The sequence below is a fragment of the Hemiscyllium ocellatum genome, chromosome 29, assembly GCF_020745735.1.
Source record: "Hemiscyllium ocellatum isolate sHemOce1 chromosome 29, sHemOce1.pat.X.cur, whole genome shotgun sequence".
NCBI classification, from domain to species: domain Eukaryota; kingdom Metazoa; phylum Chordata; class Chondrichthyes; order Orectolobiformes; family Hemiscylliidae; genus Hemiscyllium; species Hemiscyllium ocellatum.
Genome location: NC_083429.1, coordinates 24,617,648 through 24,641,165, shown reverse-complemented (window position 1 = coordinate 24,641,165; position 23,518 = coordinate 24,617,648). Strand labels below are relative to the sequence as shown.

At 43.3% G+C, this 23,518-nt stretch overlaps 1 protein-coding gene across 2 annotated transcripts in view; it reads right to left on the bottom strand.

Moving 5' to 3' along the window:
* robo4 (roundabout, axon guidance receptor, homolog 4 (Drosophila)) overlaps nt 1-23,518 on the bottom strand; it is a 125,942-nt gene that overhangs the window by 48,941 nt on the left and 53,483 nt on the right. For both annotated transcript variants that reach the window (XM_060846937.1, XM_060846938.1), the window contains exons 9-10: nt 22,692-22,813; nt 8,352-8,523 (exon numbers count right to left, since the gene is read on the bottom strand). In XM_060846937.1, coding sequence (XP_060702920.1) covers nt 8,352-8,523; nt 22,692-22,813 — 294 coding nt within the window. The remainder of the gene's footprint in view (nt 1-8,351; nt 8,524-22,691; nt 22,814-23,518) is intronic.

Here is a 23,518-nt window from a genome sequence, read left to right as displayed (position 1 = left end):
TTATGTGAAAATTAGCTACTGCATCTCCCACAACACAACACAAATGTACTTCATTGGTTGTAAACTGCTTTGAATGTTTTGAAGTTGTGAACGGTGCTCCACAAAAGTAATCCTTCCTTTTTGATTCCACCCAGTCTCTCGTAGCCAGAAAACAACTTTGTTATCCCAGTAATGTAGCATAATATTTCTTGACCAGTTTCATAAACTGATTTTACTGCTCCCAACACCATAAAAATCTCCCCTCTCTGAAATTACTTTGTCCTGCTGTTTTTTTATTTGACTGTGTTGCAAGTGTAACGGGGCGGCATGTGTAGAAAGAACCCAGGTCTATTGGCCTCTGATCTCGGGTGATTGATGGAGCTGAATGAGAGAACTGAGCGTGTAATGTACACAATTCCTGTTTTCCCATTTCCAATCAAGTAGCCAACACTATGTGAAATAACTCTGTCTCAATCCTACAGTGCAGGGTAAATGATAAATGATTGTTTTCTGTTCAATACATTACTGCTCAGCACAGAAAGAATCAACAATGGATAAATGAATGGATTTTTCATTATTAAAAAAATAATGAGACTCTCGTATCTCATAATCTAACAAGATAACCTTTGTATGACTTGTGTAGAGCTTAAATCTATCCTGTGCAAGATAAAAATTACTTGCTTAGGATGCTTCACGTTCCTTGTGCCAATAGTGTTTAATATCCAGGCTGAACAGATCAAGAAATAAAGGAGGACCACAGTATCTTACTGAATTTTCAATTTTTTTTCAGCACCTACAGATATTTCACACACAGTCATAGAGCTGTACAGTGTGGAAACAGACCCTTCGGTCCAACTCGTCCATGCTGACCACATATTCTAATTTAATTTTGTCCCATTTGGCAGTATTTGGTCCATATCCCTCTAAACTCTTCCTATTCATTTACCCATCCAGATGTCTTTTAAATGTTGTAATTGTACCAGCACCCCTATCAGTTCACTTCATATACACACCACCGTGTGTGAAAACATTGCTCCCTTAGATCCCTTTTAAATCTTTCCCCTGTCACCTTAAACCTATGCCCTCTAGTTCTGGACTCCCCTACCCTGGGGAAAAGTCTATTCACCCTATTCATGCCCTTCATGATTTTATAAACTTCTATAAGGTCATCCCTCAGCCCCCGAGACTCCAGGGAAAAAAAAACAGCCTATTCAGCCTCTCCCTGGAGCTCAAACCCTTCAGTCCGGCAACATCCTTGTAAATCTTTTCTGAAGCCTTTCAAGTTTCACAATATCCTTCCTACAGCAGGGAGTCCAGAATTGCACAGTATTCCAAAAGTGGCCTAACCAATATGTGATAAACCGCCTTATTGTTATGTACAGGAAATGTGGTACCTATTCCAGTGCACAGGAAGATCCCATAAATAGTCAGACATGAACAATTGATCTATTTTTGTCCAACTTGCTGAGGGAAGGGCAATGGTCAAGAGAGGGATGTGAGCGGAGAGTCAAAAGAGCCTGGACTAAGAGAACAGGATTGCTAAATTTCAGGAAGGACCAGCAGGCCAAAGCGATTAACAGCAGGAGCTTTAATGTAGAGGTGTTCACACTACAGGTAGCAATCTTAGAGAAAGCATTTGACTGCCCAAAATGGCCAATCACATCATTATTATATCACATGATCAGGCTCTTAAAGTGTCAATCCACCATACACAAATGCATAACATCCCTCCCCCTTACATCAGAGATTCCTGCAATGAAAAATTTACGATCAGATATGTAACTCAATACGTAAAATGTTCCAGTGGATGTTGATTCCTGTATAGTTGCTGATGTGCCTCGGGCATCCATTTATTTTGCTTCTTGGCTCTCTCTCTGGAGTACTCGGCATGTCACCTGTTGTGGTCTTTTCTTGAATGTTCAGAGGTTTCTTCAATGTTATGGCATTCTCCACTAAGGTGCTATTTCCCTCAGATACTCCAGTTACTGTTCTATCCTCAGCTATGTCCAGGTGTCTATTTGGAACTGGTAGTTATGGATCTTTGATCAATGTCCCTGACACATTTGTTCTGATTGCCAAGAGGTTATCTGCATATCTTCTCCATATTATGTCATCTGTCATCAGAATGGTGTAGGACACTGGTTCAGTCTGTGTTGTAATGGTGGCTGCTACCCTCTTTTCGCTAGTGGTCGAATTCCTCCCCAACATAACTTGACCACAACCTGCAAAATATAGCATTTAGTTTTGTTCATCCTGTTAGAAAACCTGAATCTGTTGTTTCTTCTGCACAATGTCTTTTGGCTTGAGTGGTTTCAGCAAATCAAATTCCACGCAGATCTGACGCTTTATGTGAGCAATTGCAGATAATCTTGAGTCAACGAGTGAGTTGAGTTCCAGTGTGTTAAAAAAATTCATTCAGTTTTTGGATAGTGATCCTCATTCTTCAGTTACCTTTAAGGTATGTTTCATTGTCTGAACAAACTTTTCAGCCAAACCAGTTGTGGATGGGTGATTAGGAGCTGATCAGATATGTTGAATTCCATTCTGCTTTTTACATCGTCTATAAACCCAAGCTGTGGACCAATATCACAAACAAGTTGGTCCAGATAACTGAATCACACAAAGGCCTCCTCTAGTCTTTCAATGTTTTATTTTTGAAGGGTGTCATCTTTATGATAGCAAATTCAGGGTGTTTCCTATGTGCATCATTCACTCTGAAAAATATTTGCCCTTTAGGTCCAGTCAATATGGATTCTTTGCCATACCCAATCTAGCCATTCCCATGGGTTTAATAACACTAATGGAGGTGGGTTGGGAACTCTTGCACAAGCTGCACATGTTCTCACCTTCTGTGAAATTTTAGAGTCTAGCCCTGCCCACCAAAGCTTCTGGCTATCTCTTTCATTCTGCCACTGCCACAATTTAACACATGGATCCTTAGCTCTGGTGGAATGGTGACTCTCGTTCCTCATAGGAGACATTCTGCATGTATGGATAGTTCTGCCTTCCATGTGATACTTGACTTCACTTCTGGGGTGGATCCTGCAATCTTGCCACAAAGTACCATGTCCATCACATTTGGTAGCAGTGGGTCATTTCTGGTGTACTTCTTAAATATGCCTTGTCATTACTAGTGTCATGCCATTACTAGTGTTCTACACTAGTTCAAAGTAGAAACTGTCTATGCTGAAAATGTGTTGCTGGAAAAGTGCAGCAGGTCAGGCAGCATCCAAGGAGCAGGAGAGTCAACGTTTCGGGCATGAGCCCTTCTTCAGGAATCAAGGAATTCTTCATTCCTGAAGAAGGGCTCATGCCCGAAACGTCGATTCTCCTGCTCCTTGGATGCTACCTGACCTGCTGCGCTTTTCCAGCAACACATTTTCAGCTTTGATCTCCAGCATCTGCAGTCCTCACTTTCTCCTAGAAACTGTCTATATAAAGGACTGTGTGTAGTTGATTCATTTGGCAAAAGTAATTTAGAGAGCCCATCAGCATTCCCAGAGATTCTGGATTGCAGATAATTATTTAATTAAGTGTGAGTTGATACCAATCATGTCCACCTCTATTAGATTAGATTAGATTAGATTACTTACAGTGTGGAAACAGGCCCTTCGGCCCAACAAGTCCACACCGACCCGCCGAAGCGCAACCACCCATACCCCCATATTCACCCCTTACCTAACACTACGGGCAATTTAGCATGGCCAATTTACCTGACCCGCACATCTTTGGACTGTGGGAGGAAACCGGAGCACCCGGAGGAAACCCACTCAGACACGGGGAGAACGTGCACACTCCACACAGTCAGTCGCCTGAGTCGGGAATTGAACCCGGGTCTCAGACGGGGAAGATATCCCTGTTCAAGGCCCAAATATTGTGGTCAACAGGTTTGTGGTCTGTTAATGGGTTAAATTCCAGGCTGGATGGATATTGCCAGTTAGTGCCAAAAATGATTCCTAGAGCTTCTTTCTCTGTCGATGCATAGTTAATTTATGCTTTGTTTGATGGTCTTGATGCAAAGGCTTTCGGCTTCTCTTCATCATTGAGTAATACGTGAGAAACAACTGCTCAGTCTCCATATGGTGATGCATCACATGCTAGTTGCAATGGTAACTTTGAGTCAAAGTGGGTCAGAGCTTCTGACTTAAATGAAGGCTTGTGCAAAGGCTCTTTCACATTGATCATCCACTTTCCAACTCTTGTTCTAATAAACTGTGCAGCAGCTTGAGAACAGTTGCAAGATTTGGGGAAAATCTGCCATAGTAATTTAGCAGACAAGCAGGAGGCTGGAAGAACACAGCAAGCCAGGCAGCATCAGGACGGGGAGTAGTCAGCATCTGCAGGTTTATCTTTTCTCTCGTAGCAATTTAGTAAGCCCCAAACAGTTAATTTACATTTTTAGGTGCTGGTACCTCAATTATGGCTTTTACTCATGCAGATGACTGAGGCAATTGCTTACATCAATGGCATGGCCCAAGTATTTGATAGAAGATACAAAAACAACAACACAACAGATAAAGAGTGCATGAGCCAAGGATTAAGGAAGAAAAAGCCATTGGAATATTGGTCAGAATGGTAAACAAATGGCCTATTTCTCTCTGAAAACTGTCATGGGATCTTTTACAACCACCTGAGCACTGCAAAAGAACAACAGGACGAAGCACTGTTTTTCCCTCACATCAAGGATAGCAGCTTTGCTGATGGGAGTGTTCAATCACTATTGCACTGGGCTACTAACCTGCACGATGTGTTCAAATTCTGATCTGAGGCTCTTGTTTGCAACTCCTTAACTGAATCCCAAACACGGCTCACAGAGAGACAACCAGCAACTGAATGGCGGATTCCCCAGATAGATGAAAAAGTCCGACCTAAGACTTCAGCCTAGTCTTCTCTTCCTGAAGCTAACCTCTGGACATTGTTCCAATTCAGTGAGCAGTAGGTCCACAAGCTGTGATTTTCCTTGCTCCAATTTTCCTCAAGGCACTAACTGTATCATTTCCCTTTCAACATTCACAGCAAAGCCATTGAACCATGGAAGATAACATTACTGCACTTGGTCCTGCCTTGTACCCAATGTGCACACATCCCAAGAATGGGCTTTGGAGAGGAGTTGGCTATAAGAATGCCTGTCTGATTGCTCCTCTCTTCTTCCTCAGAGCAGAGTCCTGACCAGTTCCAGTTAACTTAGCATAAAGCTGGACCATGAGTTTGCATTTCCCTTGTGATCCCCGCTCTGCCATGACAAACCAGGTGATTGAACAACTTTGACAATGATAGTGCAGGAGAAGCTTTGTCCGTGAGCATTAAAAGCAAAAACAATGAAAAGAGGGAAATGTTATAAACCAGTCCCTATTTGCTTAGGGCGGCACAGTGATTAGTACAACTCCAAGGACCATTCCAGTCGAGGGAGACTGTCTGTGTGGAGTTTGCATGTTCTTCTTGCATGGGTTCCCTCCTACAGCCCAATGATGCGCAGATTAGGTGGATTTGTTGTGTTCATTTGTCCGTAGTGTCTAGGTGGGGTGGATTAGCCATGGGAAGCACAGGGTTACAGGGATAAGGTAGAGAGGCATGGATCTGAGAGGGATGCTGCTCAGAGGGTCAATGTGGACGCGATGGGCTGAATGGCTTTCTTCTATACTGTAGGGTTCTATGATCTGATCTATAATATAAGTCAAAACTCAGTGAGCAGCACACACCCGTGGAGGTGGTGGCCTGTTAGGAATGTCACTGGACCAGTAATCCAGAACCCCAGGCTAATTCTGGTGACACAAATTTGAATAGTAATTCAATAAAAAAAAGCCTAGCCTAATAGACAATAGACAATAGGTGCAGGAGTAGGCCATTCTGCCCTTTGAGCCTGCATCACCATTCAATATGATCATGGCTGATCATCCTTAATCAGTATCCTGTTCCTGCCTTATTTCCATAACCCTTGATTCCACTATCGTTGAGAGCTCTATCCAACTCTTTCTTAAATGAATCCAGAGACTGGGCCTCCACTGCCCTCTGGGGCAGAGCATTCCACACAGCCACCACTCTCTGGGTGAAGAAGTTTCTCCTCATCTCAGTCCTAAATTGTCTACCCCGTATTTTTAAGCTGTGTCCTCTAGTTCAGCACTCACCCATCAGTGGAAACATGTTTCCTGCCTCCAGGTTGTCCAATCCTTTAATAATCTTATATGTCTCAATCAGATCCCCTCTCAGCCTTCTAAACTCAAGAGTATACAAGCCCAGTCGCTCCAGTCTTTCAGCGTAAGATAATACCGCCATTCCAGGAATTGACCTCGCAGTACTGCCATTCCAGGAACTGACCTCGTAATGATGACCATATATCCACCATTAACTGTTGTAAAGACCCATCTGGTTTATTAATGTTCTTTAGGAAAGGAAATCTGCCTCCTCACCTGGACTGCCCTACCTCTGATTCCAGATTTCACAGCAAAGTGGTCGACTCTTAACTGGCCACTGGGCAATTAATGCCCAATGATCCACATATCCCTTGCATGATGTTTTTCTCAAACATGCCAGAGACACACAACAAGGTCTTGCCCACATAATCAAAGCTGATGCCAGTGCAGTACAGTTCTGAGGGAGTGCTGCACTGTCACAGCTGCTATCTTTCAGGGGAAATGTTAAACCAAGGCCTGAATCCACATCAAGGTACCAGCGAAACATGTGTTTGATCCTGCTTTCTAGAAGTTTCTGCACAGAACGCAACAAATGCTTCAATATCCTGTAGATTCAGCGCATTCATCCAAGGGATAAACCTTGCTTGCTATCTCACAAAATTCATCTCCTTCCTTCAAGGAGTCAGCTGTTGGAGAAAGGCCATGCAAGCTGAAATAACTCCAGAGAGGCTGGTATCCCATCACCAAATCACCCTTCCATTTACACATGGAGAGTCCTTGACACTATGAGTTCCCACACAACCAACTCTCACAATGAACAGGACGTCTAACACTCCTGTAACACTCCAGCCAGAGCTAACTAATTAGATTTGATTAACAGCCCCAATCAGGGAAATCACACTTCATAAGGTCCTTGTTACAATCACTACACAGCAAATAACGTTCTCACCTTGTGAAGCATGGACTCTGCACTAGGCTGCTCCAGAAAGTGAAGTGACCCAAACCCATCACAAAGGCAATTTTCTGAAGTATATTTTCTAATCAACCTATTCAGAGATGTTATTATCCACCTCTGGAGCTAGTGGGACTTGAACTCGTACCTCCTAGCATAGAGGTAGGGACACTACTCACTAGAATTTCAGCTATAGCCCTTTTTGAGCCTCATCTTGATCTTCTATGGGAAAACTTTGAGAGTTCACACACAGTCCCTAATTGGATGGTGGGCAGACCAACCTACTATTGGCTAATACAAGCAAAGCCACTGCAGAGTGGTTTCCGCACAGTGCGGGATTGCAATTCCCAACTGACACCAATGTCAGGTTCTTAATCCAGTCCTAAAATCCTGTTCAGCACGTGTTCTAGGAGGGTTTACTGAGACTGAATGTGTGGGAGCAGAAATGGAGTTGGTAACACATGATATGGGTCTTTAAGTTCCCTGACATGGTGAAGAGAACTGACTGGCACACCCCAACCTGACCAAGTATTATGGACCAGACTGGGCCCCCCCAAAGTATATTACGGAGATAGCCTAGACCTTAATGTTTATATTTTTTAAAATGTAAATGTAAGGCACCGTGTTCCAAATATAATTCGATTAGTCCACCACTAAGCTTTAATCAATACACACTTTAATCTTTCGACAAAGTTGAGATACAATGAAAAGAAGAATTGACATGACTTTACTCTATTAAACTACTGAACAAGATAATGGATTGTTTAACCACTAATCATCAACTGTTCCAGAACAGGCAGCTTCCCATAAGCACACCCTTTGGCACAAAATGCAATTCAGCAGAAGAGTTATGATTCTCATGTGCCATCTCTCTCCAGTCCAGAAGAAAGAAACAAACTGGCCCTTTTGATGTTTAACAGGAAGCCTCATTGTCTCTAGCAGCAAAGAACTGAAGCTTTTAGCTCAAGCAGTCAGTAGAAACCTTATCACTAACTGAAAGTAAAACTTAGAAGTCTTCCTGGGTCTGTGTTAGCCCTAACCCCACCCACTCATGACTCGTTTGCACTATTTTTAACAAAACCCAGAGAAAAGTCAGTTGTTTATCAACCACCTGTCTGAAGGAGACATTTCAGCTCCACTGTGACAACATTCATCTGCAAGAGACACAAGATAGAACATATCTCTTAAAGGGTCAATACTGTCATACAAGGATTCAGAGAACCCACAGAGCTGAAAGAAATCGAAACAGGGCTGGGGACAATGAACAGATGACGATCTCCTTTACTGACCTAGATAGACAGATTGTGGTTTGGTGTGTACTCCAACTCCAGCACCATTGATGGCTGCGATCTGCACATGGTACTCAATCCCAGAATTCAGTGCAGGAATCTCCAGGCGGTGTGTACTGCCATCCACTGTCCAATTTCTGTGATGTTGAGTCTCATTTCCAAAACACCAAACCTGTCATAAAAATGTTAAAAAAAGAGGAAACACGGCACTTTATATCATTTAGAGTGTGTGTATTTTAAGTGTGCAAAATAAGGCACAAATTTTACTTTTTTACTTGCTCCTCTCAAGATTTTCCAAATGGTTACTTGTTGATTTTCAGAGCTCCTTTTCCATTTTCACTAACTCCTTTGCAAGGTCACATTACCTCCTGTGTTTGCATTGATGTATGTGGTGCATAGACTCATACAGAAGGAGAGTTAGAAGAATACATCAATATCTTGACCAATTGTCAACCTTCCATTAAATTTAAAGCTATAACACACAAGAAAATCATTAATTTTCTGGACTCTCTTAAATTTGGCACAGCACAACATGTAAGTTAGCAACAAAGTATATTTAAAAAAATGCACACAAGCCATCACTCTTGATACACCTTCCAGATTGAGGAGGTCACAACTAATGCATTTCCAATGCAAATTCACAATGCTAAAATGTTCTAACCAAGCAATATTAATATAACTCAGTCTGAGATTGAAATTTAAAACTGACATAATGTCTGCTACAATAGTATCAACTAAATTTCTTCCTCTGGAGGTGCATTAGTTCGCTGAGCTGGAAGGTTCATTTTCAGATGTTTTATCACCATACCAGGTAACATCATCAGACAGTCTCCGGTGAAGTACTGGTGTTAGTGGCCTGCTTTCTATTTATGTGTTTAGGTTTCCTTGAGTCAGTGACGTCATTTCCTATGGTGATGTAATCTCCTGTTATTTTTATCAGAGGGTGGTAGATGGAATCCAAGACAATGTGTTTGTTGATAGAGTTCCAGTTGGAATGCCATGCTTCTAGGAATTCTCATGCATGTCTCTGTTTGGCTTGTCCTAGGATGGATGTGTTGTCCCAGTCAAATTGGCATCCTTCCTCATCTCTATGTAATGATACTATGTATGATATTATGTATGTAGTGATTTTTATGGGTCTTGTCTTTTTGTGGCTAGTTGATGTGCATGTATCCTGGTAGCTAGCTTTCTACCTGTTTGTCCAATGTAGTGTTTGTTACAATTTTTGCAAGGCATTTTGTAAATGACATTAGTTTTGCTTGTTGTCTGTATAGAGTCTTTCAAGATCATTAGCTACTATTTTAATGTGTTGGTGGGTTTGTGGGCTACCATGGTGCCAAGGGGTCTGAGTAGTCTGGCACTCATTTCTGAAATGTCTTTGATGTAGGGGAGAGTGGCTAAGGTTTCTGTATGCATTTTCTCTGCTTGAGAAATCAGCGGACTGTGTTCATTGGGTACCCATTCTTTTTGAATACACGGTATAGGTGATTTTCCTCTGCTCTTTGTAGTTCCTCTGTCCTGCAGTGTGTGGTGGCTCATTGAAATAACGCAAAAGTGCAGCATCTTAGTGGTTGTTGAGATGGGATTTGACTTGAACCCCATTTACCATCCTCTGAAAAAAAGAACAAGAAATGACATCACCACCGGAAATGACGTCACCATGGGAAAAGATGTCACCAACCCAAAGAAACCTAAACACATAAATAGAAAGTGGGTCACTAACACCAGTGCTTCACCTGAAGCTCACTGATGATGTTAGGAGAAAGAGATGACTGCAGATGCTGGAGATCAGAGTCAAGAGTGTGGTGCTGGAAAAGCACAGCAGGTCAGGCAGCATCCAAGGAGCAGGAGAATTGACGTTTTGGGTATGAGCCCTTCTGCCTGAAACATCGATTCTCCTGCTCCTCAGATGCTGCCTCACCTGCTATGCTTTACCAGCACGACACCCTCGTCACTGGTGGCGTTACCTAGTAGGGTGCCGAAATATCTGAAAACAAACCTTCTAGCTCAGCAAGCAAACTTACACCCAGAACCTCAAACTGAGCTACAAGTATTCTCAAAACTCATTAAATTTCTTCTTTGTTTAGTAGCTACTAAATATATGTAGCCTTAATGTAGAAATTCCACCTTCATTTGTCAGTGATGCCTTACCTCAATGACTTCTGGGTTTCCTAATTCCCAGTCGGCTGAGGGTTCATTTGTTGACAGGTTTGAAGTCCTCACTTTTGCCTAGTCGATTTTAACCTTACTGTGAATCCTCTTGCAGGGTTTGAAAACAGCTTTGTCTTCTTTGCAATCTCTGCCTCAGGTGTAGCCTTCTCTTCTCTCCCACACTCCTTGTAGCCTCCCTCTGACTCCACACACCCATTTTGCAAATGTCTCCCTCACCATCCTTGCAGCAACCTCTAACTCATTTCCACCCTTGCAGCCAGCTGCTTTGGTAAAAGGGTGGCTCCCAATCCCTACAGAGAGGTGGCTGGGCACTGGACTCCCAGCAAATAGATGTCAAGTGATGCATTGATTTATTTAGCTTACTGTTTTGGGCAGCACGATGGCACAGTGGTTAGCACTACTGTCCCATAGTGCCAGCGATCTGGGTTTGATTCTAGCTTTGGGTGATATAAACTTTTCAGTAAATTACATTTAAAATATTTAAAAATGCCAACTTTTTCCACTTACCTCCTGCCTGCCAATTAGCCCATCTCCCTGCATGCTACCTCTCCAGTGAGGGAGGGATATGAATGAGAGAGTGTGAGGAGCTGAGAGTGAGAGGATAGGGAAGTGAAGCAGTGAGTGGGAGAGTCAGATGACAGGAGAGGGTCAAGGCACAATAGGGTCAGGGAGCAGGAGAGTGAGGGGAAAGTGCACTCCAAAGTGACACCAATCAGGTCACAGGCACTACATTGGGCCTATTGTGAAGCCATAAGACCATAAGACATGGGAGATAAGCAAGCTTCGAGTAAAAAGTGAGGTCTGCAAATGCTGGAAATCAGAGCTGAAAATGTGTTGCTGGTTAAAGCACAGCAGGTCAGGCAGCATCCAAGGAACAGGAAATTCGACGTTTCGGGCCAGAGCCCTTCATCGGGAATGAATGATGAAGGGCTCTGGCCCGAAACGTCGAATTTCCTGTTCCTTGGATGCTGCCTGACCTGCTGTGCTTTAATCAGCAACACATTTTCAGACAAGCAAGCCTATTAACCCACTGAGTCAAGTCTGCTAGTCAGTGCCTGATTTGATAATTTCCAACTGCATTTTCCAGGTTTTTCTCTATAACTCTTGATTCTCCTACTGATTAAAAATCTGTCTGCCTCAGCCTTGAATGTATTTAACATTCCAAACTCTACAGCCTCTAAACTCATGACCCTATCTGAGAAGAAATTCCCCCTCAAATCTGTTTTAAGTGGGTGACTCCTTGATCTGAAATTATACCCACTGATCCTAGACTTTTCTACAGTGGGAAGCAACATGCCAGTATCTAGCCCATCAGGTCCTTTAAGAATCTGATAGCAATCAAGTTACCTCCCATTCTTTGAAACGCCAATGAATATAGCCTAACATACTCAACTTCTCCTCAATAATGTAAAATAAAAGCTTAAGTGCTCTTCAATGATGACCTCCAAGATGGCGGCACCAGCCTGGTAAATGGTGTTGGGTCTCCTGAGTCCGTCTGCTCCAGGCCACAGCATCCTTCTCTTTCTCTCCTTTCTCATATTTTTCTTTTTTTCATCTTCTGACGTCATGGAGAAGCCAGAGCAGTGATAAGTGGGTCGTCAGCTGCAGCTGTGGTGGAGCTGGGAGTGAGGATTCCTGGCTGTGGTAGGCCTGAAGTGCAGGGATTCCTTGCAGGAGCCTTGGAGCTGTGATTGAAGACCCATTTTCCAGAAGATGAACTCTATTTGTGTAACTTATCTTTATCCTTTTGTAACACAAAATGGCGTCAGGTTCTGGTGACAAAACACCTTACATTGGATCTTTCTAGATATATGTGACAGTAAATAACACAAAATAGCCCCATTGTATACACAATGTTAAATTGGAATGATGCTTTTTTCAGGCAACTTAAAATGGGGGTTTTATTGTATACAGAGAAACACCCAGTTACCTAACCTAGTAAACAAGCACATCATCCAATATCAGAGAGAGGACTGCAGATGCTGGAGAGTCAGAGTGGAAAACTGTGGCACTGGAAAAGCACAGCAGGTCAAGCAGCATCCAAGGTGCAGGAGAATCAATGTTTTGGGAATGAGCCCTTTGCTGCAGATAGTGGTTGGCCTGGTCAGACCCAAATTAAGATGGTCTGAATATTGTCTGGAGTCCATGTGAGATAGGTCAGTTGTGTAGGCAGCACTGAGGAAGGTCATGTGGCTGTGGTAGCGGGTCTGCTTCAGGACGTGGCTGAAGAGCTTCAGGACAGATGAGATGACCTGGGGGAGTGCAGTTAGAGGGAGACTCACTGAGATCCTTGTAGAGGGAAGAGGAGAACTTCTTCAAGGTGGGCATCCCATGAAGAAGCTTCGCAGTCAGGTTACAGCGACTAGGAGAAAGTGGGGACTGCAGATACTGGAGAGTCAGCATCAAGAGGTGTGGCTCTGGAAAAGTACAGCAGGTCAGGCAGCATCCAAGGAGCAAAAGAGTCAACTTTTCGGGAATAAGCTTCTCCATAAGCAGTTGTTATGTAATACTCTGACCCTGGCATTCTCAGGGCGCCATAAATAAGTCAACTAGATTGCCAAAACATCAAATTATTGAGCTTACCTTCTACTGCATATAAAGGGATAATTTGGATATAGCAGACTGCTCATTACATTACTTTTCCCTCATGATCTATTCATAGAAGTGAGGGAAAAATAAAGCATTTACAAATTGTTGTGGTTCTGTTCGCCGAGCTGGGAATTTGTGTTGCAGACGTTTCGTCCCCTACCTAGGTGACATCCTCAGTGTTTGTCAAGCACTGAGGATGTCACCTAGACAGGGCACGAAATGTCTGCAACACAAATTCCCAGCTCAGCGAACAGAACCACAATAATGAGCACCCGAGCTACAAATCTTCTCACAAACTTTGAGCATTTACAAATCCTGGGATCAGCATCGGTATACACTTAAGGTAGGCATTAAACAGGAACAGTATGACTACCAATTAAGCATTAACCATATGCAATTTTACTATAAGCAGCTTTCATATTTCCTTCATAGTTGCACAAAGCTATTGTGGACGTTTTAAGCGAATGGTGTTGAAAAGGTCAATTCCTTATTTTGGGCTCATTTTTCTCCTTATTTCGTAGTCTTGGACCCAAGTTTCTTGTGATCATTTACTGTAAACAGAAGTCTAGAGGGAGAAAAGTAGCAATTCTGGGATTTAGAATCAGGGCGAGGATTTAGAAAAGGGTGGGAAACCTCCCGGGAAATGAATTTGGAAGACACCATTTCCGCCAACCATTCCAACTCACAAACACAACACCGTGGTACAAGTACTCAGCATTTGGACTGCCAGCACCACCCCCACTATCCCCAACTTTGGCTGAAATTACAACATAAAAATAAAAGCTATCTTTCTAAGTTTAGAATCTGCACTCCACATTGTTTATAATATCCAGCTTCAAAGCCCAGGGATTCAAGGTATAAATGGAACACAATGGGAGGAATCTTAGGAATTTACACAGTTGGTGAGAAGCCAAGCAAGAGATTTCCGACTGCAATTTTGCAATAGTCAAAACAATTGTAAGCAGAGTGTGGCTGAAACTCTGGGGGTTGGATTCCTTGTCAAAACAACCACCAAATAGGCCAAGAGTCAGAGGTGCTCACAGTGATAATCACTTTTCAGGTCATTTGAAATAAAAGGCTTTAAATCTTCCCAATGAAAGGGATCTGGAAATACAAGATCCTGCAATAATGCTGCTAACCGGTAAGAGTGTACACCTGCTCCAACTCCTCCACCTCTGGATCATCTTTCGGGAGACCAGATGAGATCCTGAAGGTGGCTTTTCCACATTCTCCTGCATGCGATGGAGTCTATTTTGATGTCTGGAAGTGACATCCCAATCATATACGAGGGACGTGGGGTCTGCGATTAAAGCTTAGACCCCAAACTGCAAGACTGGTGCAACATCTTTAAGATGCAACATGTTATTGACATGGAGAAATGGTTAAAGGAAGGACACCTCCATTTTAGTGTCTTAGAGTAAGAGAGATGTACAGCATGGAAACAGACCCTTCAGTTCAACTTGTCCATGCCAACTAGATATCCCAAACTAATCTAGTCCCATTGGTCAGCAGTTGGCTCATAACCATCTAAACCCTTCCTATTCATGTACCCATTCAGATGCCTTTTAAGTGTTATAATTGTACCAACCTCCACCACTTTCTCTGGCAGCTCATTCCATACATGCACCTCCCTTTGTATGAAAAAGCTGTCCCTTTGGTCCCTTTTAAATCTTTCCCCTCTCACCCTAGTTCTGGACTCGCCCACCCCTGGAAAAAGAACTTATCTATTTATCCTATCCATGCCCCTCATGATTTGATAAACATCTGTAAAGTCTCCTCTCAGCCTCTGACCCTCCAGCCCCAGCCTCTTCAGTCTCTCCCTACAGCTCAGACCCTCCAATCCTTGCAACATCCATGGAAGTCTTTTCTGAATCTTTTCAAATTTCATAACATCTTTCCTATAGCAAGGAGACCAGACTTTGGAGTGCCTCCTCTCTCATTTACTATGGAGAGTCAAGAATAGAGCTGAGTCCATCATGCAAATGAGTCTTCCATCCATTGACTATATCTATACTTCCTGCTACCTCATGAAAGCAACCAGCATCATCAAAGACTCCTCCCACCCCAACTATACTCTCTTCCCTCCTCCTTTTCAGGCAGAAGGTATGAAAGTTTGAATACACATAATGAACAGATTCAAGAACAGCTTCTTTCCCACTGGTCTCAGACTTCTGAATGAACCTCTCAAATGTTAATTTGAATCTCTCTCCCTGCATCTTCTCTGCGGCTGTAACACAGTAGCCTGCACTCTGTTCTGCTAGGCTGGTGAACTTGGTATGGTACAATCTGCCTGGATAACACACAAAACAACACTTTTCACTGTATCTCAGTTCATGTGACAACAATAAATAAATAAATAAATATTTCCCATGGCATGCTACTGTTGCATCAAGCTGTAAGGTCTCTGATTGGCCTTCCAATCTCAGGAGCCCAAGTACCATGTTAACTTGATGACAAGTCACCTCTGGCTACTCCAGAGATTACCACAAAGAGTGATTGTTTCCCGCACACTCTCTGACCAAGGGGCCTCAGTGGACAAATCTAACCCAGTGTTTCCCACCACATTTCAATCAAAGGCACAAGATTGAAGCAGAGAGTAACTCTGAGGAAATCCCTGGCCGTAAAGTTGACCCTAATGGGTGAATGTGCTGATGCTGAGAGCCTTGGATTGTGACCGAGGAGGCCTAACCCTCCAAATTTGCATTATTAAATAACCCTCAATTGTCAGTGACTGTCTATCCGATTAACCGGAAGAAGTCTGTGGACATTGTCCCCATGATGTCTGTACATGTGTCGGCAGCAGGGACGTGACATTTTTCCTGTTAAACCCTTCTGACTGCAGATGCAAATACAGTGAATCACTACAGAAGAGCGAAAAGAATAAGCTGGAATTAAAGCTTAAACTTCCACTTATATGGCACAGTGGTTCAGTGGTTAGCACTGCTGCCTCACAGTGCCAGGGACCTGGGTTTGATTCCAACCTCGGGCGACTGTCTGTGTGGAGTTTGCACATTCTCCCCAGGTTTCCTCTGGGTGCTCCTGTTTCCTCCTACAATTCAAAGATGTGCAGGTCAGGTGAATTGGCCATGCTAAATTGCCCATAGTGTTAGGTGCATTAGGCAGAGGGAAATGGGTCTGGGTGGGTTACTCTTTGGAGGGTCGGTGTGGACTGGTTGGGCCGAAGGGTCTATTTCCACACTGTAGGGGAATCTAATCTAATATGTGGGAGAAGATGAAATGAAACACTAGGAAGTGCACAACACAAGCATAGTGTTTAATCAAACCTGGGTTTGATTATGCAAGTCTGCTTACTATTGATGTTTACTGTGCTTGATTGGTTAAGCTATGGTGTTCTTTCACAAAGTGGTGAACTATTGTAGGAAGAGCTGGAAGCCGGAGTTAGAAATATCAGAAGTACTGTAAATAAAATCTGTTTTACACATGCAGAATCTCATTCCATCTCTGCATGACTCTGAGAGATAGAAAACACACAAAAATTATCATTAGTTCCATGACAATTTAAGAATTTGGCCAATCACGCTCTGATACTACTGCCGTGACTTTGTGTCTGTTTATCCAGGGATCGCTGGAATCAGGAGGGAAGGTCCCTGGACTGTGCTGGGTTAGCTGGGCAATGGTAGTGACACTACAAATGGACTCAGTCCCCCAAGAAGAAAAGACAATCAGGCAGACTTCCTGATGAGTATCCACCAGATTTCCAGACAATTTCCTGAAAATGAAAATTATGCCACAGCGCAGTTCTGGCATTTTGTTTACTTGACAACCAATGCGCATCTCTTCACTTGATTAATAAAGGTGCTGCATCAAGCTGCATTCCTAAAGAGTTCTGGAAATATTCAACAAAATTTAGACCCTGAAGTATCTACTTCTCATAAGTATAAGGGTCTAGTACCAGCATTTGCTTGATGTGGAAACAATAAGGTATTGGCAGACACTTGCTATGGAAGGCAGGTCTGTTCAATATTAGTCATTTTGCTCATTGTGCTGAAATCAAGATTCATGGTGTCGTTCTTTGCTTCGCAGGAGCTCAGACTGGTGGATAAAGTACCTCAAGCTTAATATCATTAATTTCTCATTAATCATATTATTGCATCATCTCCATGATGCTTTTGAGCTCCAGGAACATTCTGCAACATGGGTTAGGCCCTTATTGATATTTTTCAGCCATTTTACTTTGTTTCTCTCACTTGTGTTTCTTGCAGTGTGGTCTTCCAGGGACACTCACCAACATTCAACAAGGCAACAAGCATTGTGCTCACAAGGTCCTGATGGCATCACCACAGACATTCAGCAGGGTTTAAACGAGGTGACAAATGACCAACATTGTTCAGCACTCAAGTTCAAAGCTAATTCAGCACTTAGAACTTGGTGGGAATCTCTCATAATCACACAAGGTGAGGTAAGTCACTTTCCAGGGAAGTGTGGTGGTTTCTGTATGTTATTGTGACACACATGGTATTCCTCTGTGGGGCGCAGTCTGCCATTGTCATTGTCATACCCCTTCATCTATGTACCATTTCTCAACAAGCTTTTAAGCGGAAATAAAATAAAGGATGCTAGCGATCTAAAACAAACAAAAACAGAAATCGCTGGAGAAACTCAGTCGGTCTGGCAGCACCTATGGAGAGAGAAAACAGAGTTAACATTTCAAATCCTGCGACTTTTTTCGGAACTAGAAGCAGCAGAGAAAAGGTGGTATTTAAACTGATGATGGGGCTGGGGGCAGAGGGGAAAGGAGTGAAGCAGAGAGGTGGGAAGCAGACCAAGAATGAGAGAAATAAGAGGTTTGGTAGGCAAAAGGATTGTTGATAGTAAGCTGGGAAGCTAGATAGGTGAGCATGGAGCCAATGAGTAGGTGCAAAAGAGTTGGCTGTGCTGAAAGCAAGCCATTTCACGGCAGAGGCTGAAGTAGTGGGGGTAGGTCACAGACAAAGAAGGAGGTGTTCTTGCTCTAAAATTGTTCAACCCAATGTCAGGTTGGTGGAATAGTCCAGCTACACTGGCACCATTCCCCATCTTTTCCTCTGCTACATCAATGACTGTATCGGCACTACCTCGTGCTCCCACGAGGGGGTTGAACACTTCATCATTTTTACTAACACCTTCCACACCGGCCTCAAATTCATCTGGACCATCTTGGACACCTCCCTCCCCTTCCCGGACCTCTCCATCTCCATATCCAGTGACCGACTAACCACGAATATCTGCTACAAACCCAAGTACTCCCACAGCTACCTCCTGTAAAAATGCCATCCCTTATTCCCAATTCCTCCACCTCCACACATCTGTTCCCATGATGACCAATTCCACCATAGAAAATCCCAGATGGCTTCCTTCTTCAACTTCACCTCCCACATGGTCTACATTGCCCTCCAGTGCATTTCCTCCATTTCCCACACCTCTGCCCTTGAACCTCACCCCTCCCAAAGCAACAAGGACAGACCGCTCCCCCCCCCCGCCCTCCTGGTTCTCACCTTCCATCCCACCAACCTCCGTATACATCGCATCATCCTCTGCCACGTACAAACAGATCCCACCAATAGGGATATATTTCCCTCCCCAGCATTCTGGAGAGACCATTCCATCATGCAACTCCCTTGTCAGATCCACGCACCCTCCCCACCCCCCCTCCTCACCAGCCCACACCCGACTCCCGGCACCTTCCCTGCCACTGCAGGAACTGCAAATCCTGCGCCCACACCTCCCCCCTCACCTCCGTCCAAGGCTCCAAAGTATCCTTCCACATCCAACAGAAATTTACCTGTACCTCCACTAATGTCTACTACTATATTTGTTGCACCCGATGTGGTCTCCTCAACATCAGGGAAACAGGACGCCAACTTGCAGATCACTTCAGAGAAAATCTCTGGGACACCCACACTAACCAACCTCACCACCCTTTGGCTGAACACTTCGACTCCCCCTCCCACTCCACCAAGGACATGCAGGTCGTGGGCTTCCACCATCACCAAATCCTAACTACCCAACGCCTGGAGGAAGAATGCCTCATGTTCCGCCTTGGGACCTTGCAACCACACAGAATTAATGTGGATTTCACCAGTTTCCTCATTTTCCCTCCCCTCACATTATCCCGGTCCCAAGTCTCCAACACAGCACCGCCCTCTTGACCTGTCCATCATCTTTCCCATCTATCCATTCCACTCTCCTCTCTGACCTTTCACCTTCTCCTCCACCTTCAACTACCTATCACATTCCCAGATACCTCCCCCCTAGCCCTAACAACCTCCCATTTATCTCAGCTCCCCAGCTCACAAGCTTCATTTCTGATGAAGGGCTTATGCCCGAATGTCGATTCTCCTGCTCCTCGGACACTGCCTGACCTGCTGTGCTTTTCAGTACCACACTTTCGATTCTGATCTCCAGCATCTGCAGTTCTTATTTCCTCAAAACTGTAATCTGAGCTTCACTGGAGCACTGCAGCAAGCCTCGAACAGAGATATTGACCAGGGAACCCAATGATGCATTGGTGTGGCAGGCAATTGGGAGCTCAGGGTTATTTTTACAGACAGAACACAGGTGCTCTGCAAAGTGGTCACCCAGGCTGCATCTTGTCTCCATAGTGGGAGAGGTGACTGCATTGTGAGCAGCCTTCAGCTGTTGTGTTTCTGAGGAGTGACTTCTGACAACATTGAACCAAAGCACTTTTGCTAAGTCAAAGTCCATTGTACAAGAACAGAAGATGAACTCTTCCCTAAATTTTAAGCAGTGAGTCAGAAACTATATGACAAATGTATGAAACTAATGTAGTTTATAAAATACCATGCAAGGACTGCACAAAATATTATATAGGACAAACAGGAAGACAGCTAACAATTCGCATACATGAACACCAACTAGCCACGAAACGACACGACCAGCTATCCCTAGTAGCCACACACTCAGACAACAAGCAACATGAATTCGACTGGGAAAACACTACTATCATAGGGCAAGCCAGACAGAGAACAGCCAGGGAATTCCTAGAGGCATGGCATTCATCCACAAATTCCATCAACAGACACATCGACCTAGACCCAATATACCAATCACTACAGCGGACAGCTGAAACTGACACCCGGAAGCAGCAAGGACAGACCACTATAAATGCCGGAAGAAACATCAAAGAAGCGCTTCGCAGGAGGCTCCACAGCACTGATGATGTCTCCTAGCCAGGGGACGAAATGTTTGCAACAAAAACTTCCAGTTCGGCGAACAGAACCACTACAACAAGCACCCGAGCTACAAATCTTCGCACAAACTTTGAAAGCTCAGTCATTTTCTCCTGAAACACTGACCAGATAATGGCACATCCACTTGTAAGTGGATGGAATTAGATTTCTTCTCTCTATTCTTAACAACAGTTCCAGGCCCAATGTTATTGTCTACAAATGACAATTGAACTGTACTGAACTGAATTTTTCAAGTTGACTTGACTATGAAAACCCACCTTAATTCATAATAGAAATGAGTTCGTAATTATAAAGTTCAGCTGTTATGCAAAATCCAACAGGGTATGTCCCAAAATGTAAACTGAACAATATCGGCTTGCAAAATGCATAGCTAAAGACAGGAACTGCTATGAAATGACTGTGATGCATTGTCACATGAGCTGTGTTAATAGCAGAAATTGCGAGAAATAATCTGGAGGTCTGGTAGCATATGTCTGGTGATAATCTAGTTAATCAGAACCCAAATAAAGAGGTTACAAACTGAAACATTAACTCTGTGACTCTCTCCCCACACAGATGGTGTAAGACTGTGCTGAGTATTTCCAGTGTTTCCTGTTTCTGATTCCCAGCATCCACTGTATTTTGCTTCTGGAATTGTGAAAAGATTTGGTGTCTCTTTGTGATGTCAGATAGGATTATCGTGGATTAACATAATGATACTTCTTTCACTGATTCATTCATTGATACGCTGTAAAGATAGGACTCCACCTTTGACAGTGTATTTTAAAGATACGTAATCTGTTGTGTGTAGGTTCCTTCAGGTCCCACATGGTCTAATATGGATTGTGTGATTTTTAACTTTATATGGATTAGGATATCCATCTTTATGGTCAAACTACAGGAGTCTTGTAGTGTAAACAATATGAAGTATATTGAACTATTGCAACTATTTAAAGATTGCATGGATGTGACCTACGTTACTCAGAGATTACGAGGTGCACACAAGACCCGGGTCTGTCTCCTGCAAGATCTTCCTTTGCTCTCCCCAAGTCTTGAAGACATTGACTCAATGGGTGCTAGGAGATACAATAGAACTTCTGCTAATCCACTGAATCAGGAAGTTGGTGCCATTGACGTCATCATTGTGAACCACCAGAGAGAATTTAGAAATCTTCAACCTGTTGTCGCTGCCTCCCCCCACCCCCATCCTCAATATAATGACCTTGTTACATGTAATGTTTGTTCTGAGGTGGGATAGGGTGTTAATAAGGACTTGATCAAGTCAGGTCTGCTGACTCTGGAGACATGTTGGAGCAGTCAAAAGGATAGTGAGTGTCAAACCAGCCTGTTTTAAATACAGAAACATAGAAACTAGAAGCAGGCAAAGGCCATTTGGCACATTCAGCCTGGTCCTCCATTCAATATGATCATGGCTGATCAGCCAACTCAGTCCCCTTTTCCTGCCTTCTCCTCTACCTTTTGCTCCTGTATCCCTAATCGATTTCTTGAAAGTATTCAATGTTTTAGCCTCAACCATTTTCTGTAGCAAAGGATTCCACAGGCTCCCGACTCTCTGGGTGAAGACATATCTCCTCATTCTTGATGGCCATATCAGTTCTCTGAGACATCAGTGTTATAAAAGGCTCTCCAAACTTCACTCCTTATCCCCACCCACTTCTCATTCTACCTCATACACCCATGCCATTTGATAGCAGTCAGTTACTCCATGACATCTCTACAGACACTCACCCAGTATCCACTATGGGGAAATCTCAGGAACCATATAGAGATGTATAGAAATTAAGACTGTAACAGTGGAACAGCACTTACATGCTTGGAAGAAAGCACATTCATGAAACCTATTTAAAGGTTTTAAATCACCTCAAGTGAGCAATACATTATTGAAAAAACAAACCTCTGTTAATAATCACTTTAAAGACAGCTGCTCCTTTAATACTATTAATATTCCTTTAACCAATTAATACAAGTAGTCTCAAAGTTTTGTCTTCTGGCTGGTTTATAGGAGTCCCGTTGTCTCTTAAATGTCTCGGCAGTAGTCTGTGTATATTTTAACAATAGCCTTTTATTTACGGACTAACTGTTTACACATTTTGTATTTACCCAGCTCAGAGTTTCTCCCCAGTGTGATTCCTATAACAGCTCTTTCTCAGTCATCATCTTCCATCATGGTTCAGTTCTAATCTCTTAGACACATGCTGTTAATCCATTACTTCACACTGACGACAATGTTAACTTTTTCTCAAATTCCAGATTTCTTAATTGAATTTAAATTCCTTAAGGTGGAACTGATTAGACATCCTCAGGTCCCCCTGAATTGGCCCGGAGATACACGGTGCACATTGCATTCCTCATCGGTTTGTAATCGTACCTTGTAACCTTTAATGATGCCGTTGTGTGACTCAGGAGGAGGGGGTTCCCAGCTGATCACAATGCTGCCATTCCTACTTTCCGTCGTTGCTACAATCACACTGTGGGGAGCAGCATCCGGCACTAAACATAAAACACAGGAGACACCGTGTTAACAGCAAATACCAAATGCTCACATATGGGCAAGAAATGAGCTTCATTCCAGATGAAGAGCTTATGCCTGAAACATTAATTTTCCTGCTCCTTAGATGCTGCTCAACCTGCTGTGCTTTTCCAGCACTACACCCTCGAATATGGGCAAGAAATGTCCAAACCGACAGCAAAGCATAGATTTTTGGGAATTAATCACTTATGAAAACGTAATGCATGAGGATTACTCTTAGGAAGGTTTCAAAATATTAACATTCAATGTGGGTCTGTACCTAGAATTCACAAATGCTGAGCTCCTGTATCTATCACCATAAGCAAGCTAATAACGAGTCCATTGGAAATAGAGAACAAATCATCTCCAAATTATATTTCTGCTTTTTAAAAATTCTTTTATGAGATTCTGATATCGCTGGCTAGAGCCATGTTTGTTCTCCATCCCTGGTGAAGTGGTGATGAGCTGCCTTCTTGAATTACTGTAGTCAAAGTGGTGTAAATACTTAAATAGCGCTGTTAGGAAGGAAGTTCCAGGATTTTGACCAAATGACTGTCAGGATGTTGTGTGGTTTAAAGGGCAGTGATGTGGACAAACTGCTACCTTCATCTCTATCTAGGTGGAACAGGGTGTGCGCATGGAAGGTGCTGGGGAAAGAGAATTGAAGGATTTCTTGTAGGTGCTAT